This window comes from Fusarium venenatum, assembly GCF_020744135.1.
Source record: "Fusarium venenatum strain MPI-CAGE-CH-0201 chromosome Unknown EDB82scaffold_1, whole genome shotgun sequence".
Classification (NCBI taxonomy): Eukaryota; Fungi; Ascomycota; class Sordariomycetes; order Hypocreales; family Nectriaceae; genus Fusarium; species Fusarium venenatum.
In genome coordinates this window covers 1,158,054-1,177,359 of record NW_027072129.1, presented here as the reverse complement: position 1 = coordinate 1,177,359, position 19,306 = coordinate 1,158,054, and the positions used below count along the sequence as shown (strand labels likewise).

The 19,306-nt window shown below is 48.3% G+C and overlaps 8 protein-coding genes across 8 annotated transcripts; 5 read left to right on the top strand and 3 right to left on the bottom strand.

Moving 5' to 3' along the window:
• Positions 1-519: 519 nt before the first annotated feature.
• EDB82DRAFT_455147 (cytochrome c/c1 heme-lyase) lies at positions 520-1,501 on the top strand (the record flags this gene model as incomplete). The annotated part of the gene is made up of 2 exons (XM_065607847.1): positions 520-1,179; positions 1,225-1,501. Exons 1-2 carry the CDS (start codon positions 662-664, stop codon positions 1,499-1,501), a joined length of 795 nt encoding a protein of 264 aa, XP_065465310.1. The 5' UTR covers positions 520-661.
• On the bottom strand, positions 1,429-3,260 carry EDB82DRAFT_6414 (vitamin B6 photo-protection and homoeostasis-domain-containing protein). The gene is made up of 2 exons (XM_025732132.2): positions 2,915-3,260; positions 1,429-2,864 (listed from the first exon to the last, which is right to left on the bottom strand). The coding sequence occupies exons 1-2, from the start codon at positions 3,020-3,022 to the stop codon at positions 1,674-1,676; spliced, it is 1,299 nt and encodes a 432-aa protein (XP_025591088.2). The 5' UTR covers positions 3,023-3,260; the 3' UTR covers positions 1,429-1,673.
• Positions 3,261-3,545: 285 nt separating this feature from the next.
• On the bottom strand, positions 3,546-5,351 carry EDB82DRAFT_482659 (GHMP kinase). The gene is made up of 2 exons (XM_025732133.2): positions 4,842-5,351; positions 3,546-4,793 (listed from the first exon to the last, which is right to left on the bottom strand). The coding sequence occupies exons 1-2, from the start codon at positions 4,901-4,903 to the stop codon at positions 3,707-3,709; spliced, it is 1,149 nt and encodes a 382-aa protein (XP_025591089.2). The 5' UTR covers positions 4,904-5,351; the 3' UTR covers positions 3,546-3,706.
• Positions 5,352-6,361: 1,010 nt separating this feature from the next.
• On the top strand, positions 6,362-8,331 carry EDB82DRAFT_482658 (uncharacterized protein). The gene is made up of 2 exons (XM_025732134.2): positions 6,362-7,006; positions 7,055-8,331. The coding sequence occupies exons 1-2, from the start codon at positions 6,640-6,642 to the stop codon at positions 8,125-8,127; spliced, it is 1,440 nt and encodes a 479-aa protein (XP_025591090.2). The 5' UTR covers positions 6,362-6,639; the 3' UTR covers positions 8,128-8,331.
• Positions 8,332-8,954: 623 nt separating this feature from the next.
• EDB82DRAFT_421887 (uncharacterized protein) lies at positions 8,955-13,082 on the top strand (the record flags this gene model as incomplete). The annotated part of the gene is made up of 4 exons (XM_025732135.2): positions 8,955-10,432; positions 10,480-10,565; positions 10,993-11,492; positions 11,679-13,082. 4 exons carry the CDS (start codon positions 8,955-8,957, stop codon positions 13,080-13,082), a joined length of 3,468 nt encoding a protein of 1,155 aa, XP_025591091.2.
• A 1,194-nt stretch (positions 13,083-14,276) lies between these two features.
• EDB82DRAFT_6244 (Alpha/Beta hydrolase protein) lies at positions 14,277-15,472 on the top strand. The gene has a single exon (XM_025732138.2). The coding sequence runs from the start codon at positions 14,355-14,357 to the stop codon at positions 15,342-15,344; it is 990 nt and encodes a 329-aa protein (XP_025591094.2). The 5' UTR covers positions 14,277-14,354; the 3' UTR covers positions 15,345-15,472.
• EDB82DRAFT_6214 (uncharacterized protein) lies at positions 15,472-15,980 on the top strand. Its single transcript, XM_065610017.1, has one exon. It carries the CDS (start codon positions 15,600-15,602, stop codon positions 15,936-15,938), a length of 339 nt encoding a protein of 112 aa, XP_065465309.1. The 5' UTR covers positions 15,472-15,599; the 3' UTR covers positions 15,939-15,980.
• On the bottom strand, positions 15,785-18,640 carry EDB82DRAFT_482650 (uncharacterized protein). The gene is made up of 6 exons (XM_065608197.1): positions 18,452-18,640; positions 18,236-18,379; positions 17,554-18,172; positions 17,409-17,504; positions 17,195-17,358; positions 15,785-17,143 (listed from the first exon to the last, which is right to left on the bottom strand). The coding sequence occupies exons 1-6, from the start codon at positions 18,502-18,504 to the stop codon at positions 16,024-16,026; spliced, it is 2,196 nt and encodes a 731-aa protein (XP_065465308.1). The 5' UTR covers positions 18,505-18,640; the 3' UTR covers positions 15,785-16,023.
• Positions 18,641-19,306: the final 666 nt, after the last annotated feature.

Genomic DNA, 19,306 nt, shown 5'->3' with positions numbered 1-19,306 from the left:
AACGAGAGGTCATATGAAGAAAGTATGGAGAGGAGGAGGTCTATTTATGTGTTGATAGAGTTTATTGCTCGGGGCCGTAAATGTTAAAGCAGATATTGACACTGCGACAGTGACAGCAAGTGCCAATTATCCCCTTTCCTTCTTCCAAGCAGATCCCTACGTCAAAGGCTACAGTGACTGAATACAGGAAAACAAAATAGTAGCCGTCCATAAGAAGAAAAAAAACCGGTATTGATCTTACCGTTCCGATATTTGCGTGATGATATATTGATCAGTTACACAATACGTTTGTTTACCAGCACCATCGGGTACCTGCTGTGATACCTTCCAGCACAGTAGCTTGGCACTGAGCTAGGTAAAAGATCCACAATATTTTACAAAGAGCCCGTTCATCACCCTCATTCAATCCATTGTAGGTGCTACGATGGAATTATTCTGTTAATAACGAGTGATCAATACATGAAAGTTATAAGTGAAGTCGGAATGTCAAACTCCGACCACCGACCACAACTGGAAAAAACCGGACCCATAATACCAAAGCCAATCTATCCCGGCGCATTACGATCTAAGCGTGGATCCCCGCGACCAATTACGCCACTTTCCTTCAACCATTGAATCTTTTTTACCATTAACTTTTTTTTTAATCCCGCTCGCCCTCACAATGGCAGACAAAAACGACGCCTGTCCTGTTGACCACAAGACCCGCGACGCATGGCTGGCCCAAGCCCGTGAAGCCGAAGCCGCAAAGGCAGCAAAATGTCCTGTCGATCACACAGCCCAGCAGCAGCCGAAATCATGGACTCAGACTTTTACTTCGTATCTATGGTCTTCGCCAGCACCTTCGTCTACACCTGCGCATAACCCTACATCCAACAATGGCCTAGACACAGACCGAGTTGTTTCTACAATTCCACGAACCACCGGCGACGCTTCGGCGTGTCCTGTCGATCACGAAAAGGAACCCGCGAGACCAAAGAACCATGAGATGGAAACTGGAATGGACCCCTCAGGAAACTGGGTGTATCCTTCAGAGAAAATGTTCTTTGAGGCGATGAAGCGAAAGGGTTATGATGCGAGGGTAGCTGATATGAAGACTGTTGTGCCGATCCACAATGCTGTCAATGAGAGAGCTTGGAAAGAGATCAAGGAGTGGGAAGCGCCATACCTCGAGGGAACAACGTAAGTTTCGTAAGACCTGTCACTGGTAATTGCTATTGACAATAGCAGATGCGGTGGTCCCAAGCTCGAGTCTTTCGCCAACAAGATGGACCGCATGACTCCCACAGCTCGGATCAAGACCATGATCGGCTACACTGCGCCATTCGATCGTCACGACTGGGTTATCGACCGCTGTGGAACAAGAGTTGACTATGTTATCGACTTTTACGCTGGCCGACCTGATGGTAGAGGTGGACCGAGTTTCTATCTCGATGTGCGGCCAAAGTTGAATACATGGGAGGGTGTCAAGATGCGAGCCAAGCGATGGGCTTATCTAGCATGATGGCCATTTGGCCGAGCTGTATAAATGATGTATGATATGTGTGTAGTCCTAGAGGTTTGGTTGGCGTTTGGAAAATGTACAATACGGCATAGCATGGTGTCCCTTGAACCACCAAGACACGACTTCCGATCATAAAACAATCTTCAAGGTCGTCTTATCATTAAGTACCGAATTATTCGTTCTTCTTGGTCTCCATGCCTAGACAAAGACGAGTAGGCGCACATGTCTCAAGAGCGTGCGAGTCCAATTTCCACCCTTTCGCAAGTAATTCTACCAAAAGATCCCCTTCCAAAGCTCCTCCCTTCCCAAGGTAAGGTCCATGACCGCTTCCCTTTTCCATCGAGTCCCTGGCCCAGGCGATCTTCACAGCCGTATACCAAGCGTCAATTGCTTGGACAGCAGTGGAATCCTTCCAAAGCATGATCTTGATACTGCCTTCTGACCCAACGAAAAGGGTACTTCCGTCGTTGACGGTAAACACGTCGATTGTGCGGCCGCTGTTCGTTGCCTTTTTATAACTATCGGCCATTTCGATACGTGCGACTTCCTTGCCTTCTCGATTGTGGGCGACGGGCCGCCAGAACAGGATACTCTCGCGCTTAGCGACCTCTTCGGGTGTCATGATGTTGCCCGTCTTTAGGTATTCTTCGAATAGGATGGTTGCGCGCTGTCGGTTGAAGTTGTCCATGCACACACTGCGAACGCCAAGATAGTTCATCCACAAGTGGGCGAGTACGAGGGCAATCATGAGAAACACGACGGTATTGTGATCTTCCACATACTTGACGACGAGTGTCCCAACAGCGAGACCGAATAGACCGACGGCCGTTTCCTGACTGGCCTCTTTGGCATTGAGTTCCGCAAGGTTGTCGTGTTTGGCAAAATGCACACTCAAAGCTGCTTTGCTTGCACCTGCTGCGACACCACACAGGGCTCGAAGGGCCTCTCCGGTGGTGAGTGCGATAATCTTCCCGTAGGAACCAAGGTAGGGGCTGTACAGCTCCATGAAAAAAGCAGTATCGTTGAACAGATCGGCGAGAAAACGGAAGCGCTTGGCGTCGGGCTCTATACGAAGGCCAAACTGGTGAGCAAAGACAATGGTTGCGATACGGGAAATCGCATCCTTGAGGACGGTGAGTAGCATAGCAAAAGTCGCAGACGAATTAGCGTCTCCGACGCCGAGACCTTGCAGCAACGCTCTGTTGGCAAGAAGAGAGGTAATGGTCGAGAAGAAAGCCTGCATGGAATCGAAAAACTGATAGTTGAAGTAATCGCTCGAAACAGAATGCGGATATCCAACGGGCATGAAAGCATCGTGCATAGAAGGGAGCCAAGAAGTACGGGCCTCGGCCTTCAAGACGACCTTTCAAGGTTAGCAACGATGCGATACGAAAAAAAGGATAAATAACAAACATGATTGTCAGGGCCGTGAGTCCAGGTACGGATGTGATTTCCGGATTTGTCATATTCTGCAATTTCAATAGGTTGGCCGCGGCCAAGATTTTCTGCAAGCTCCTTCATGGTTGTGATGATGTTGAAGGAGGATGGTTGAATGGTGGCCAGGCTGTAAAGAAGGTACGGGCAGACAGGGTTTCACAAGGTGACTGTGGCAGTGCCCCGCAGAGGCAAACGTTACACATGGTAAGGCCAGATATTTTGGAGTTTATGATTTTATTCACCGGTGTGAATGAAATTGCCTGCCTTGTAACTAAAGACCAGGCCTATAGACTAATAAATCGTCGTTCTTTGTGGAGACTTTAGTTGAATGGGGTCCGGAGGATAAAAGGTCATCTTGACTTGCTAAGATAACAAAACCCGGGCCTCTAAGCTTTACGGTACAAAAATAAATAACCAAAGAGTCTTCTATATAAAACAACATGACTTACCAATTTCGCCTCTTGTTCCTCCAGCGACCAGTTTTCCTGGCATCTGAGGCGCTGATCGGGTCCGGAGGGAACATTTGGGGCCGGACGGTTCGGACGGCCCCACACAGTGATCATGACATCCATGGCTGGCGTTCAGTTTTCCAACACCCTCACCCAAATTAGACAAAGTCCAGCACAAAAACCACAATGTCATATAAAGCTTGAAGCTGCCGTTTTTATTTTTACTGCTGAGCCGTATGAGCTTCATTATATGTTCTCCAGCATACTGTTTACTATTATATGGGAGTCCCTTTCCATCATTTGCTAGCTTGTCCATCTCTTAAGCAAGGAACTCGTCGGTCTTGACGGGACCCTCTCCAACACCAGTAGAGATAACTCGGCTCACACCCTCCTTCAGGGTGGAAGCAAGGGTCCTCTCGAACTCAATGCTGGCCCTGGCGCTGGCAGCACCCTCCTTGAAACCACCAACACCCTGGAGAGCCTGGTAGAAAGCACCAACAACGGTCTCAGCATCCTTCTCCTCGTAGTAGATGACACAGTTGGGGCCGGCATCAAAAGTGTAGGCAGCGACAGTCCTGCCAACCTTCTCATTGATGTACTCGACAGCACGAATGGCAGCGCGGGAAATGTCGTTCATGTAGAAGATGGGAGGGTAGGTGTCGGCGCAAGTAGCGTGGAAAGAGTTGGACTCGCGCATGGTGACCTCGGCAAATTTGGGGAAGTCCTTGTTCTTAATGGCCTCCTCCATGAGGGCCATGCTGGCGGGAACAACGTTTGTTATTCTCTCCTTGAAGAGGCCAGAGGTGGCAACGGTCTGTTGCATACCAGAGGTAGAAGAAACACCCTTCTTGGCGGCGCTGGCAACGAGGATCAGAGCTCGCATCTCAGGCCAGTGCGAAGCGGGAGCGACAAGTTCGGCCTTGGAATCGCTGCCATCCTCCTTCTCACCCATTCTCCAAGCAACGTAACCGCCAAAGAGACTTCGGCAGGCAGATCCGGAACCTTGACGGGCGATGAGAGAAAGGTCAGAGGGCGAGTCAGGGAGCTCGTAGAGAAAAGCGATAGCCTGAACCAGCGCAGCGAAACCAGCAGCAGAAGAAGCAAGGCCGGCGGCAGTGGGGAAGTTGTTCTCGGAGACGATCTTCAGGGGGTAGGTAGAAAGCTTGGGAAGCGAAGAGTCGGCTTCCTCGAGAGCGGCACGGCGAGATCGAAGCTCACGGAAGCAAGCCTGGGTTCGTGCGCCAGAGATATCGGAGGACTCTCCGTTGAGAGTGAGGCTGTCGCCATCGGTAAAGGTGCTCGAGCATGAGGCAGTTGTGAGGGTTCGAAGGTCGTCTTGCGAGAGGGTGACAGAGAGGGAGCTGTTGGTAGGGAGGTTGAGCTTTGCGTCGCGCTTGCCCCAGTATCTGAAGTATGTTAGTTGAAGTAAGAGATGCGAATAGGGAGTTGTTTACTTGACAACAGCGATGTTGACGGGCGCAGTGGTGCTGGCGCGGTAGACCTTTGTGTCAGACATTGTGAAGCGGGGTTGATGATAGAAGAAAAAGTTTAGAAGGAGATATTGAAAGACGAAGATTGGAACAAATCAGACACTGAAGAGAAGCAAGATTCAGAATCCAAAAAGAAGTAAAGTTAAAAGCAACAAAATTAGCTAGACTTCACCGACTTGTTGTAGCGGGAGGAGTTGGAGATGGGCCGCGGAAGGCCTAACCAGAGATTATAGCCTCAACAGGTCTAGTGCGGGGTCCAATTGAGGACCCCTGAATGGAGCCCCTCAACACCAAGCGAACCTGCCATCTTGGGGGGTTGGCCAATGCGTGTAGCTCAAAGATGGGGGTTTTGCATGATAGATGTTCTTTAGCGGCCGTAGATGTGTCAGATTATGCAGCTCTTTGAGTTCGTTATGGTGTGTGATTTAAACGGATACGATGTACGAATACAATTGTAAATGTCTAGAGTTTGGGATGGCCTGAAATTGACTGTTGAGTTAGAACCTAATTTGGTAGGCGAGATTGCTCATAGGTAGTAGCGGCTCACTAGCAGATCAATCTTGATCTTCTATCCATCTCAGTTGATGAATGCTAGAGCGCATTTCGTCATGTCTACAGAGTATACAAACCATAAGATGAGGAACCCTACGATCATTAATGGATATTTCTAAATGTCATCGGTACTTGATTGTCATTGTCGCCAAAGCTTACACGAATGCATGTCAGATCTACAGGGGAATTTGCAGTCCGAATACGGATACTCCAAAATGCCAGGCGGGTGGAGGCTTGGAGGCTGTAGGGTAAGCTCATTTCTCGTCATCAAGGCAAGTGACGATGACCTGTATCATGACAATGCATACCTACTTTGGAAACCATTACTCTAAGGAACCGTACTCTTAGGTCTTAAGCTCTTGTTGAAAACAAAAACGCGGTTGAAATCAGCCAGTTGATCCAATAACCGTTAAATTCACGACAGTAGGTACCTTAGTTTCGGGATTGTAGAGAGTTTGGCTCTATTCGCTTGGAAGGCAACACATTTTAGATGATCGCTATATGCCACCTTTGACTCACTCTCCTGCTCTTTAGATCCATCCTATGTTTAGGTCTCAAGTTCTCTGTCTTTCCTCTCTATGATATCTCGACCAACACAGATCTCTGGTGAGAATTGAACACAAGCAGCCTCAATGTCTCAAACCTTGATTATACGCTCCATTGCTCGCCAAGTTCGATAACAGGATGGTCCTACACACAGTGGTAGGATAAGGAAAGTGCACGTGGCGCGCATATGAGACCTTGTTGAAAGCGGAAATAAAGCTCCAGGATAATCAGATCGTGCATTGAAACCCCAGACGAAACAGGCCTGCTCAAATGTGGCTGTGGTGATGGGACGCTAAATACCCCCGATTAAACCAATCAGATGACGTGAGCATGAATGTTCCAGGGACAAACCATGGAACTGTTGACGTCACAAATTCCAAGCTTGTGGGCGCCAATTGATGGATGAGATAGTGGTGACGGTGATCCAAGAATATTCCAACCAAGGCAAAGGTCTTGGCCTGCTAATACATTCTCCTATCTTATTTCCACGTCAAGTCGATCGTATGTCACTCGTATCATTTCCTCCCCCTGTGCATCCTTCCCTCCCGCCTTGGCCTAAAAGCTTACTCCCATCTTGACCTCAGTCCAGTGCTACCTCACCAGACGCTCTTTCAACTCTACCTATTCCTCTTAATATTACGACAAGATACAGCAATAGACCAGAATGAATCACGCTTTAAGGCGCGCAACCTTGGGACTGTCGCCAGGTTTACGAGCATCGCGACTACAATCATCATTTGCGAAACATCAATTACCAGCTGTGTACCATTGCAACACTGCTTCAACACCATTTCAACGCGCTTTTACAACATCGAGATGTTTTAGACAAGGAGCTGCCACGGAAAGTGAACAAGAGGCTGCAGCTAGACGGGACGACCTGAGCGAAAAGGCTCGCAAGAGAGATACGAAAAAGGTCACTTCTGGTTCCAGTGCTCAAACGTTGGAGAATGATAGACCATGGCACAGAGCAGACTCTGGGGCAGAACCAGATGCGCCAAGGGATGCCCCTGAGAATAAGGACATGAAAAAGGGTAAGCTGATTTCGCAATCTTGACAGAACTCGACTAATGGTTATACAGGACGTCTTCTAACGACTCCAACCCGCCTACTGAAGCTCATTCTACCAATGCCCTTCCATCCCGAACAAGAACACGTCAATAGGCCAGTGCGGGGTGACGTTGATGATGCAGGCGAAACAGTCGAACCGCTGGCTCTTCTTATTCACCCCCACCAGCCACTTTCCTATCTCGAGCGATTGATCCAAGCCGAAATACCTCCCGTTCAATACAAGGGCCGCGAAAAGCTTCCCGACATTGTTTTCCGAGCCGAAGCCGACCAAGAGGAACAAGGCGGGAAGAAGGAAAACAAGAAAAAGAACGATAATGGCAATGTCGCATCATACTCTGGGCTCGGTCACGAAGGCCCTGCCAATAAAGAAGCCAACTGGGTGCGATGGAGTGGCAGCACCGAGATCGGAGACTTTATCAGAGATGCTGCTCGTGGTCGCGAATTTGCAATCAACGTTGAAGGCTTCGACAAGGAACTCCGAGTTGCCGTACCAAGTTTCAGAGACCGTACATACTACATGCGCATGACTCTGCGACGCATGTCACGCAACATTGAATCCATGTCGAAGGTCAAGAACGAATGCGACGCGCTGGCTCACAAGGGAGCGCACCGTCTAGCACAAGGAGGTTTCGCGGCTCTGGCCGGATGGTGGGGAGTTGTTTACTACGTTACATTCCACACTCAGGCGGGGTGGGACTTGGTAGAGCCTGTCACTTACCTGGCTGGCCTGTCAACTGTCATGGGTGCTTACCTTTGGTTCCTGTACATCAGCCGCGATCTTAGCTACAAGGCCGCCATGAAGGTGACAGTATCCAAGCGACAGGCGGCACTGTACCAAGAGCGAGGTTTCGACCAGAGCAGGTGGGATCAGCTTATCCACGAGGCCAACGATTTGCGAAAGGAGATCAAGATCATTGCAAGCGAGTACGATGTTGATTGGGATGAGAAGAAGGATTTGGGTGGCGAGGAAGTCAAGAAGGTCCTTGAGGAAGAGAAACAGGGTCGCGATGGTACCAAAGTGACCAAGGGTGAGGACGACGATGAAGGTCCCCGATCATCCGCCGAGAACAAGAGGAAGCAGTAAACGATGGCAAAGAAGACAGGCAAAGTTTGTACACTAAACTTGAACATCAGATCATGGCGAATATGGCTTAGCATTGGGCTTTTCATTGGAGGCTCGGAGTATGCGACAGCGAGAGTGCTTGTTGGTGGGTTGGTGGTGACATGCCAGGAAATATTTTCTTTGTAATTTTGTTTCGATCTAAGACGCATAGCGATAGTAACAGATACTGAATTTAATTGTTAGAGATATATATGCGGTGTTTAATTACGAATTGAGATTGATGATAGCTTCAGTCAGATCTCAAATGGGTGTTGGGAAACACATGATAAGAGTGCGATAAGAAGGCGTCTCGATGGATTGATTGGGTGATAACTGTAAAAGTCTTTGACGAGTGGTGTTGTGAACTTGTTGGTTGATTTGGGGTTGGAAGAGGAAGAAGTTGCTTTGGACGTGATATGATATGATGGACGACGGGTGGACTTATCATGACGTATAGAAAAAGTGACATGTTAATACCAATTAATTGATACGTACTGTGTTTGACATATCATCTTGGGCGGAGCACAGTGCTACATTTAGTTAATCATCCACTTGACACAATATCTCTCCACCACAGTATCCAACCATTGCTTCGGCGTTTGTCACGATCGTCCCTCCAAAGGTCAGCATGTTTCCGGAACAGGAAGTCTTCTGGAACGTCTCTCGACCCATTCCAGCGACTAACTAAATCACTCGGCATCCCCTCTCTTGAAGCTTCCCATCCCGGCCCGCACTAGCTACTTATAACCCAGAGCCGATCCCCCGCGCAGCACAAGCCCGAAGCGATTACGGATTGTAGTACGACGGATATGGCACCCCAAATTATTCGATTGCCCGACGGTCAGACCTTTACCGTTACACCCGTCTTTGCTGGCCTTGGTTTCAAGAGCCACGAGCTCAACACGCATCACAATGCCTTCCCCGTTGGATGGACCGTGGTCCTGAATACAGAATCCGAATGCGATACCGACGATAGTAATACTGAGAGACAAGATGGGGAAGCGGAGGAGAATGGTGTCGCGCTCGATAGCCCGAAGCGACAGTTCCATTCGTTCGATAAACCGACACTGCAAGGCGACAACCTCTTCATCTCGTCCATCGCGAACCCTTCCAGCTCCGAGTTCAAACCCGCCGCGAGCCCCACACGGCAGATAGCCATGATGCTATGGATTACGCTCTACTGGTACTTCCACCAACCCGAACCCGCGCCTCAGATATCCGCGCAAGAATCAGAGAAGACACCACAGGTCGCCAAGCCGCGGGGTGAATGGAAGATCAATATCAAGAGGGATGGCGTGTTGCGAGGGCGCAATTTGATTCCCAAGCTTGAGCGCATGGGGCTCATAACCTCTGGACAAAGCGCTGTTGGGACGAGTCTGGATGACAACGGCGACGATTGGTCTAATATGTTCGTATCGAAGCGCATGTTTTGGCAACTCCCTGGGCGATTGTTCTTGTTCTCTCTTCGGCCGAATAAATCGGGTTCGACGTATGATTCGGTTCCTGGATCACCAATTGGCAGTCGCCCAACATCACCTCTACCATTGGAACCAGCGTCGCCTTTCCACAAGGCATTTCAACGCCATTCGCCGCATTCATCTATCAATCGAATTGATCATGATCTTCCTGGCGGTCCTATGCCGACTTCCATGTCATCACCACCGAGCTTTCCCATCGGTCCTTTCTATTCTAGCTCACATCTCCCGACTTACTACCCGCCTCCTCCTCTTCAATACGTCTTTACGAATAATATCCGTCATCCAATGAGACCGAAGCCTCCAAGGATGGGCGAAGTGTTTTACACTAGATTTGTTCCCAGTGTCGATCAGTATCTCTCGTTTCGAGTCGCTTCCATCTCGCCCAATCCAGTGCCTTACCTAGGCCCAGTTGGACCAAAACCACCAGAACAATCTCATCTGACTACGATGAGCGATACGTCTTTGATACAGATGTGGATGAAGAAACCTCGCGTGAGCGCCTTCTGGGGCGAATACGATGACAAATTCCTCACCAATATTCTCAACCAGCCAAACTCTTTTCCTGTTATCGGACTATGGGATGGAGTACCATTTGGATACTTTGAGGTTTACTGGGTAAAAGAGGATATCCTTGGTCAGCACATCGGTGGCGAAGCGGCGGATTGGGATAGAGGTCTTCATGTGTTTATCGGAGAAGAGTGGGCAAGAGGGCGTGTTCCAATCTGGTTGACGGGGTTAGTTCATTGGTGCTTTACATCGGATTACCGAACAACGAGTGTGTGTCTTGAACCGAGAGTGGACAATGCAAGGTAAGTCTAGTCTTTCAGCATTGGTGTTCGTCGCTAACAATTACTAGGTTCTTGCAAGGACTTGAACGTACGGGCTTTTCGCGCGAGAGGCAGGTTTCGTTTCCTCATAAGCAATCTTGGCTTGTGCGAATGCGTCGCGAACAATGGGAGGGACCAGCACTATAGGAGATCTAGAACAGGAGCGATGTATGGAGATTTGGCGATGAGAACACGAGAGACGATTTACGAAGTTGGGGATAATACATACGAAGAACACATTACTTACTCTCTTTGAGAAGCGGACATACGAACAGAATATACCTCTTATGCATTTGTACGCGAAAATGGCGTGGTGATCGCTGATTCCTAAGTGTTGTTCTGTCGAAGTAGTTCGAGTCCTTTGACAAGCACAAAGGGCTGCCTGATACGGATTGTTTCCCTTTCATACTGCGACGAACATAACATGGACTTCACACTGAGGATGGGTTGCATAAAAAGGCACAATTCTCGTTTCTGAGACCTCAATCACAACTCATCAGCAACAGTTCCCATTGCACTGCATCAACGCTAACACATTCCAGAAACGCCCACAAAACCCAAACACAACAATTCACCATCAAACAACGGTAAGATGTCTCAATCAACTCCCCCTCAGACCAACGCTGACAAAGACGGACATTTCATCCGCCAAGTCTACCTCCGAGGTCAACTCGCTCCCGCCTTCCAACCACCCACAAAGACGTGTCCACGCTGCTTTAAGTCCTTCCAAAGCGTGAGAGTAATGTGTCTGCCCTGCCTCAAAGCAGTAGCCACTGAGAAAGAGAACGACGCTCTAGATCGCAGCAGAGATACCTATCTCGACTCATGCGAGACGTGCAAGGAGACTACTCTTCATCTTGGACCAAGCTGGTGCATAACTTGCTATGCTGTTCCGGACAATACATTCCCAGTGTATTGTGAGGAGTGTGTCGTGCAGAATGATGTTCCGAATAAGGTCCGGGATGACAAGGGTGGGGTTGTGGACATGCTCAAGGTAAGCAGTCTCTGGTGTGTTCACTGTCAGGGTCTTGCAGATTCGTGGGTTAGAATCGATGCTTGAGATGGGGGTTTGGAAGACTAAGACGTCGGAAGGATGCGAGGCCGAAGGCCGATATCGCGAAAGGTGACGGTCTCATGTCAGATTGGTAAGCGCTAGATTTCTTTGACTGTAAATATAAAAGAGCTGGACTCTGCTATTCTCGTTCTCAATAAGTTTGTTTCTTTATAGTTTATGAATATGTCATCTTCAATCTCGGGACTTGAGGCGCTTAAATGCGACTTCTCCATCTCCGACGATAGCACCCCGAAACCATCGCGGTGGTCGGATACACGAATCGACAAACCTGCTCTGGTAATCACTCCTAACACAGAGAGCGATATTCAAGCAGCTATTCGTATTGCCAAGGATAATAAACTCACTGTACTCGCTGCAGGAGGCGGCCATGGGACGTTTGTCAGTGTGGACTCCTCGGCGCTGTACTTGGACTTGAAGCACTTTAAGACCATCGATCTGAATAAAGAGAAAGGAAGTGTTCGAGTCGGCGGTGGTGTTGGAACGGGCGAGGTGGTGAAGGCATTGGCAGAAGAGGGTTATTATACTCCTGTTCCAAGCTCTGATGCTGTAGGGTTTGTCGGGTGTGTTCTTGGTGGTGGAAGTGGTGTACTCAATGGTCTGCACGGATGGATGATTGATAACATTGCTTCCTTTCGAGTCGTCACAGCTAAAGGTGATATCGTGGAAGTCGGTTCTCAGTCGGAAGGTGAAGAGTTGGCACTCTTTAATGCTCTTTGTGGTGCAGGACATGGGCTGGGTGTTGTCACAGAAGTGACCGTCTCAGTCTTTCCTATCCCAAATCTCAATATGGAGGATGACAAGATCTGGACGAGGACACTTGTGTTTCCTGCACCGGCGATTGACGTTGCTGTCAAGACATTTCTGGACCTGCGCAAGCCTCAACCTGAAGGTCATGTCACGCTTGTCTTCACGCGCAGTCCTCCAGGCACTCCAGCAGCTGGGGCTCCGATTATTGTCTTGGGGTATACGTTCTTTGGTCCAGCTGAGAGAGCAGAGAAAGAAGCAGGGTTGCTTTTTGAAGACGACATTGTTGGAAGAGCAGTCGTGAACATGACGAATTTGGTACCATTTGCCAACATCAACGCCAAAAACAAGGCTTACGACTATCACGGCGGACACAAAGCAATCGCGTCATGCCGTCTTTACAAGACCAACCCAGAAGCTATAAAGAACACTTTCGAGAAGTGGACGGCAGCAACAGAAGAGTACCCCGACGCTCAGCAAAGTCCACTCATCATATCCTCCTACAACATCGACAAGAGTGTTTCCGCAGCTGGAGATAACTTTATCGACAGTCGCGACAGACCACTCGTTGCGCTAGCAATTGTAATTGCGGAAAGAGAAAAATCCAATCAAGCGTTTATGAGTGTGCTGGAAGGGATTGTTGCTGGGCTGAGGGAGGCTGATGAAGGTGCTGGACCAAGAAGTTTTGCGAATAATTGGAAGTTTGAGACGGATGTAAATGAGATGTTTAGTAAGGAGATGTATGAGAGGTTAAGGGTTGTCAAGAAGACGTGGGATGAGGATAGTGTTTTTTGGTCGCCTTATTTTAAGTGAGTTATCTTGTTCAGTTGGTTTGGGTGTTAGAATGGAGAGGACGGTATTATGAGTAGCTAGATTGCAGCACTTGGAACGGATGTGTGGACTGTATTAACTAATCATAGCTGGACCGTGTGAATTTGCTTAGAAACATTATCGAGATGCTGGCGGTTTCTGTTCAAAACAGATTATGCAAAGTCAATGACGACGGTAAATGAGTCTGCTGACTTGTTATTCCTTCTCAAATATCCCATACACAGAACATTGACTCACTGTTAAAGAATGTAATGCTGTGTAAGCTCTTGCGGGCATTGTGATCCACTTTCATGATTTATGTTGTTGTGATTCACGCCGTTGGCAACCCTATCACGCTTCTAAGAATCTCCCCAGTACCGGGGCCAGGAGGAGGGGGACTCGACAAAGTGGCCCTGACCGAACCCGCCGTGGCTTCGGCGGCGATTGCGACCGCCCTGAAGCGCGTCGTCCGACCCGTTCTCCCGGCACCATGGTGCCGAGGTGTGCATGAGCGTTCGTAGAGGTCCATCTTGTCGCGATCGAATATTTCGTGATAGACAATATAGTCTGCACGTCTCATTACATCGCTGTAGAAGCAGCCGGAAAGGAACAAGCATTATCCGACAAGTTCAAAAGCGAAATTATGGCATTGGTTTCAAGGCTCTATACTGCCACGAATCGAACCAGGCCTCGTTCCAGAACGAAACTGGCGCGTGATGGTTGGTGTGTTCATCTGAGTCTGCCGCTCACCAGGACAGCACCGCCCAACAGAGCCATGGATACGACTAGGCCAATCTCGAACAACAATTCCAGCGCGATGTCAACTTTAATGTCGCCGCCCAACAGGGCCATGAAGGTCCCAAGGATACTGACCATTCGTAATTGTCGGACATGGCGCCGGTGGCTTCAAGGATCTGTGTTGGCCCTTCATTTGCATAGCACATTCGATCGCTCAAGAGGCGAGTTTGGCTTCGAGTTTCAACCCAGGGTAAGGAAGAAACGTAAGATCGACTATGACTTACAATTGCCCAGCTCATGTAGATAGCTTATTCCGTTGGTGATCTGATAGAGAACATCCCGTTGTGCTGATGAGGAGCTAGAATAGCGTTTTGGGCAAGGCTTCTGATTGGCCTCGTATTCCGTATTCCGTATCACGTATTGAACCCGTCAGCATGGACCCTTAAATTCATGAAGTAGAGTACTTAAACAGACAGCAAACCAACAAAAACTGGTCGTAAATGTTGTTCCATATCATTTTATTTTGCGTTTCACACAATGTTTAGAACATCGCCTCGCACAGTTTTGCAAAATCGTATTCCGCAATCATCACTTCGCTTCTATGCAACATCTTCTCGCACACACCAAACCCTTCACTTATCAGATGGTCGAAAGCTAGGCTTTGCAGAATATGGAAGACCAAATGGAAAACCAGTCTTTTACTTTCATGGATTTCCGTCATCAAGGCTTGAAGCACAGCCCATTGACGACATAGCTCAACGATGCGGTGTTCGTCTCATTGCCCTCGACAGGCCTGGTTTTGGGCTATCATCACCCAAGCCTGACTATCGCATCACCGACTGGCCCAAAGACGTAGCGGAACTCGCAAAAACAAAGAAAATCACCGAATTCTCTGTATTTGGACTCTCTGGAGGTGGTCCCTTTGCTTTGGCTTGTGCCTACGTCTTGCCTAAACGTGCACTTATAAGTGTTGGACTGTTTGCTAGTGCACCGCCTTGGGAAGCAGGTGTTCAGCACGTCGACAAGTCTCGTCGCATACTGAGGTTTTGCGCAATGAAATTTCCAAATTTACTGGCGGGTGCCTTGAGTATGCTCATTGGCTCTGTTCGATGGCTTGTTCTGACAGGGCCTGCGATAAACCGAATCGGAAAATGGCTCGATACCCAAGATGCAAAGGAGAAACCCGGAATTGAAATCACAAAGTCTCACACTGAAAGAGTCGAGGATCTTGTCAACATGCTCCTTGACGAGCCATTCCGTCAAGGCGCCCGTGGGACAGTCCACGAGACCAAACTGCTGTCTTCTAAAGACTGGGGGTTTAAACTCGAGGATGTTGACTATGACAGAGTTCAAATCTGGCATGGAGTGAAAGATACGAATGCGAATATTGCTATGATCCGGTACATGGCGGAGCGTATACCGAATAGTGAGTTGACCGAGTTTGAGGAGGATACTCATTACACCATGTACAAGCACATTGAGCCAGCGCTGCGTAGTTTGGTGAACAACGAGGAGAAGAATGAGTGATAGAGAAGGATTGGCTATTTTACGAGGAGATTGGTTTAGATATTGTACAATAGATTGGTCTAGAGTTTGTTTGATACAGGGCAGCGCCGGCTCTAGTTTTATTTGGGCGAAGAATACCACCCTGCAACTGCGCGCGTCACGGGATACAGACGATCCAGTCCTCCACTGGTAGTCAATATTCCAGCTACGCCAGGGACCGAAAATTACCTTGGGCTTTCAATCTGTGACGGAAGGGATCGCATTAACGATTCTGATATGCTAATTAAAGTGTCGGCTTGTACGGACTGTGATGTTAGCGTCAAGTGGGTACAAATTAACTACATGTCAACAACAACTGTGATACCGTCCGGCGAGGATGCTTATACCTCTACTATAAAGGCCTCGGGGACTGAATCGGGCACTTTTATCTTTGGTATTCCAGCTACTGAAGCTCCGATCACTACCACCTGTAGTGAACCAACCACCTCTGCTGAGCTTTCTACAAGTACGTCTCTCATCTTATCTGAGCTGCCAGGTCCATCAAAGGTCTATTTTCATTCAAAATGTGTAAATATTCTCTATGTATATACTCGCTCAACCTGTGAGCATTCTTGACTAATATCAATATACAGTCCCTAAATCCAATCCAATCAAACAACATATATACATGAGAACAAACAGGGTATTAACATCATGACCCTCAGTGACCAGCACCAAGAGGGCTCAAAATCGGTGCAACCTCATCACATAATCCCCACCGTCTTCTACCCAGAGGTAAAAGCGCATTAAACCTCGCCGTCCACCCATCAGCCACACACCTACACAACGGAATATTATTCACGGCTGCTGTCCCATCAGCCTGTATCCACGTTTCTAACCTTGCGGTGCTGATGTTTTGTAGATTTGGTGGATCGACGCCAATGTTGATGTGGTTCAGACTGGGAACACACATACAAGCTGCTTCGCTGAACAAAAGCCACGCCCATACTACAAGGGCACTCATGGAAATAGCGAGGTAAGCTGCTGGATCGATGGACTGTGTTTGGGGTGAGTTGGATTCCAGAGCTGTCTCACAGTCTATGAGTACCGCAAGAGCGTGGAGCAAGGCCTTTCGACTTTCTGGTGACTTTGTCCAGAGACTTAATTGGTTGTGAAGTTTTTGCAGGCGTGGTCGTACGGTGGGTTCGCGGTCGGTGAGAACAGGCGATGTGTGAGCTTTAGCAACGGTGTTGATCGTCCGCGTGTCGGAATACAGCTGAAGACTTTGCAGATGATAAATCATCATGCAATCTGAAGTCAAACACTTGACGTGCACCAAGGCAGCGGCTTTTGCCCTTGGTATATTATCGTCAAAGTCCGCGATATACGCCTTGAATGGAAACTCTCCCATTCCTGGATCGTGAAAGGTTTGAAAACACTGGTGCTGTAGTCTCTCAACATCAGCTTTCCACGCTTCCAGCTGCCACGCCAGCGATGCTGTCGAGTTATGTGTCGACCGTCCTGCCTCGGCGCTTCTACGCACTATTTGAGCGTGGTTCCATATCGCGGGTGATAAACCGCACATAGCGAGGTGGACATCTTCCAGGAGTAGAAGAGATTTGGCGGGGGTGTTTGGGTTGGCGCAGATTTCTGTGATTTTAAAGTTTGATCGGTCGGTTGGTTCGAACGGGAGACGCTTGAAGAAAATGTCTAGACCAAAAGCGTTCCAGAGGGAGAATGTGGCGGGCATGGTGAGGTCGAGTTCTTCTCTGAAGAGGGTTGGAGCTTGGAAATGGGCCAAGGCGTAGCAGGTGTCGATTTTGTACAGCGAGACGATAATTCTGGATTTGTGAGCTTCTTTTATGTAGTTTTCGAGGTCGAAGGAGAAATACCGTTTCCATTTCTCACGGACTGTCATTAGCCACGGGACAAACGTTCCTGGGTAATGGATGCGTTGTTGTTCTGCTGAGCCGTCGCTGTTGAAGAAGTCGATTTCTCTCATTGACATGATAAGCGTGCCTCGTAGTAAAGATGCTTTTGCAATTAATCTCTGGTCCTAATTGTACAGTTAGTACATGAAACAAAATCATGAAAGGTTGTACTGACTCCATGGTAAAAGGCAAAGACGATTTGGAGGGCGGTCGCTTGATATGTTTCTATCGGCCAAGGTTTATCAAGTTCTTGTCGACATATCGTATTTGACTTGTACTCATTAGTAATTCACTTTTATAAGTACGCGGTCTGAACTTACGATGTATTCAGAAGCTGCATTCATAAGAGTCTCGTGCAACTCCATTACCACCTCTCCATACTCATCCGGATTTTTCAGCCAGCAACTTATCATAGCCACAGATGTCGCGACAATAAAGGAATCTTCCATACCAATGGTATAAGAAGGGGCGTGTAATATAGGCCAAGCTTCATGGAGGCGGCCAAAATATTCTCTTGAGTTCGCCTCGATCCATGGATGATCTACTGCGGGAACAGGTGTAGGTTCGCCGAGAGATATCTTGCCTGTTCGAATGTCATTGGCGATTCGCTTAAAAGCCGTTTTAATTTCATTGGCCGGAGATGTCCCAAGCGCTAGAGGGGGTGTGATGGAAGTAGGCGCGTTGATCTCTTGAACATCCTGTACCGGACGAGACGATGCTCGGTTAGCATCTTCGACAGGGCTTCTGCTACTCCTACTGCTTCCACTTTTAGAAGCATGCTTATATGTACAGCTTATACCTCTCTTGATACAAAGAGTACACTTTGTACCACCGTCACACTTTGTTTTGTTGGCGTGGCACGCGTCGCAGGCTCTTCCTCGTCGAGGATCTGGCGCTGTGGGCATGTCATGCCGTGAAAGGTGACGTCTTAGCAAGTCACTAGGTAGAGAAAACAAAGGTCAGGGGGTGTAAGACGATTGGACGGAGATGGCAAAGACGTACTTGCGCGTAAAGGAACGCTGACACATGGGACATATGAAATTGCGCTCTCCATGAGTGGCTTGATGTCTCCTCAGATGTTCCTTTCTGATAAAGCTCTTTCCGCAGTGACACACATGGCGTGAAGGGGTCGGTTCTGCAGAAGATCTGTTGGTAACGCGAATGATTGGTTAGTAAAGGTTGTGTCTCGGAGATCCCATCCCACATAGAGGGCCGAACCTATTATTGGTGTCTGTTGTTGACATGCTGACTTCATTGTGGGATAGTTCCATAGTTTGTGGATATCTCGTACATGGAAACAAAGCAAAAAGGTGCTTATGGGAAAAGACCGAGTGGGATCTCGGTGTATTGATGGAGAAAAGAAACAAAGAATGAGACAAGTTACGTACATTTGCTGCATATCAATCAATATCTTTTCGAGGCTTGACTTGGTAATCGTGAGTGGGATGGCCGGTGGGGAGAGTGGGATGGTTTGGTCGGGGTCCGCGGTTGGAGAATGACCTGTCTAACCAATAGAGAGTGTTAAAAATAGAAACAAGGTTTCAAAAGGAGATGATTCTAGTGAGCGAGGCATGACAAGGGTATGTTCTCCCACTCGGCTATCCCGTTTTAATATCCCGTTCTGCCTGTGCCACACACAGCCACTACCCCCAAGGTTGAAGTGGCTGGAAACGAGTGGGAGATTTTCTCTACCATCTTTTGAATCGATTGGGGTGGAACTTATCCCGTGATGATATGCTCGTGTTCTATCTCAAAGTGATGTCTGTCACGACCATTTCCCCTTCTCTGGACTACTGCCTTTCGCGATTCTAAACAACGTATTAATTAGTCAAGTAGATCTATTTATTCTCAATCCAAAGTTCATTTAGTTAAAATGAATTGCTGACCGAGTCGTACAGGGTAGCTTTGGTACAACAACTGTCAGGTGATCTGTGTGGGCTGGGTTGGGGGTTAGAGTTTGAAGTGGAACTCCTGCTATCTCAACCAAGCATACACATAGAAGGAGTATGGCCTTTCTTAATAGCAATAGCACAACTAAAAGCGAGCATAACCTGATAGAAAGTAACTCGCCTG

What these genes read in the sequence shown, in the direction of transcription:
- EDB82DRAFT_6244 (XM_025732138.2), top strand. Translation starts at nt 14,355, where the DNA reads ATGTTTAGAACATCGCCTCGCACAGTTTTGCAAAATCGTATTCCGCAA.
- EDB82DRAFT_482650 (XM_065608197.1), bottom strand. Translation starts at nt 18,504, where the DNA reads ATGGAACTATCCCACAATGAAGTCAGCATGTCAACAACAGACACCAAT. An exon ending in CAGCGTTCCTTTACGCGCAA is followed by an intron (nt 18,173 to 18,235) that starts GTACGTCTTTGC and finishes TTCTCTACCTAG; the next exon opens with TGACTTGCTAAGACGTCACC. An exon ending in GTCCGTGAGAAATGGAAACG is followed by an intron (nt 17,144 to 17,194) that starts GTATTTCTCCTT and finishes TCACAAATCCAG; the next exon opens with AATTATCGTCTCGCTGTACA.
- EDB82DRAFT_6414 (XM_025732132.2), bottom strand. Translation starts at nt 3,022, where the DNA reads ATGAAGGAGCTTGCAGAAAATCTTGGCCGCGGCCAACCTATTGAAATT. An exon ending in CTCACGGCCCTGACAATCAT is followed by an intron (nt 2,865 to 2,914) that starts GTTTGTTATTTA and finishes TAACCTTGAAAG; the next exon opens with GTCGTCTTGAAGGCCGAGGC.
- EDB82DRAFT_482659 (XM_025732133.2), bottom strand. Translation starts at nt 4,903, where the DNA reads ATGTCTGACACAAAGGTCTACCGCGCCAGCACCACTGCGCCCGTCAAC. An exon ending in GTCAACATCGCTGTTGTCAA is followed by an intron (nt 4,794 to 4,841) that starts GTAAACAACTCC and finishes AACATACTTCAG; the next exon opens with ATACTGGGGCAAGCGCGACG.
- EDB82DRAFT_6214 (XM_065610017.1), top strand. Translation starts at nt 15,600, where the DNA reads ATGCTAATTAAAGTGTCGGCTTGTACGGACTGTGATGTTAGCGTCAAG.
- EDB82DRAFT_482658 (XM_025732134.2), top strand. Translation starts at nt 6,640, where the DNA reads ATGAATCACGCTTTAAGGCGCGCAACCTTGGGACTGTCGCCAGGTTTA. An exon ending in GAATAAGGACATGAAAAAGG is followed by an intron (nt 7,007 to 7,054) that starts GTAAGCTGATTT and finishes ATGGTTATACAG; the next exon opens with GACGTCTTCTAACGACTCCA.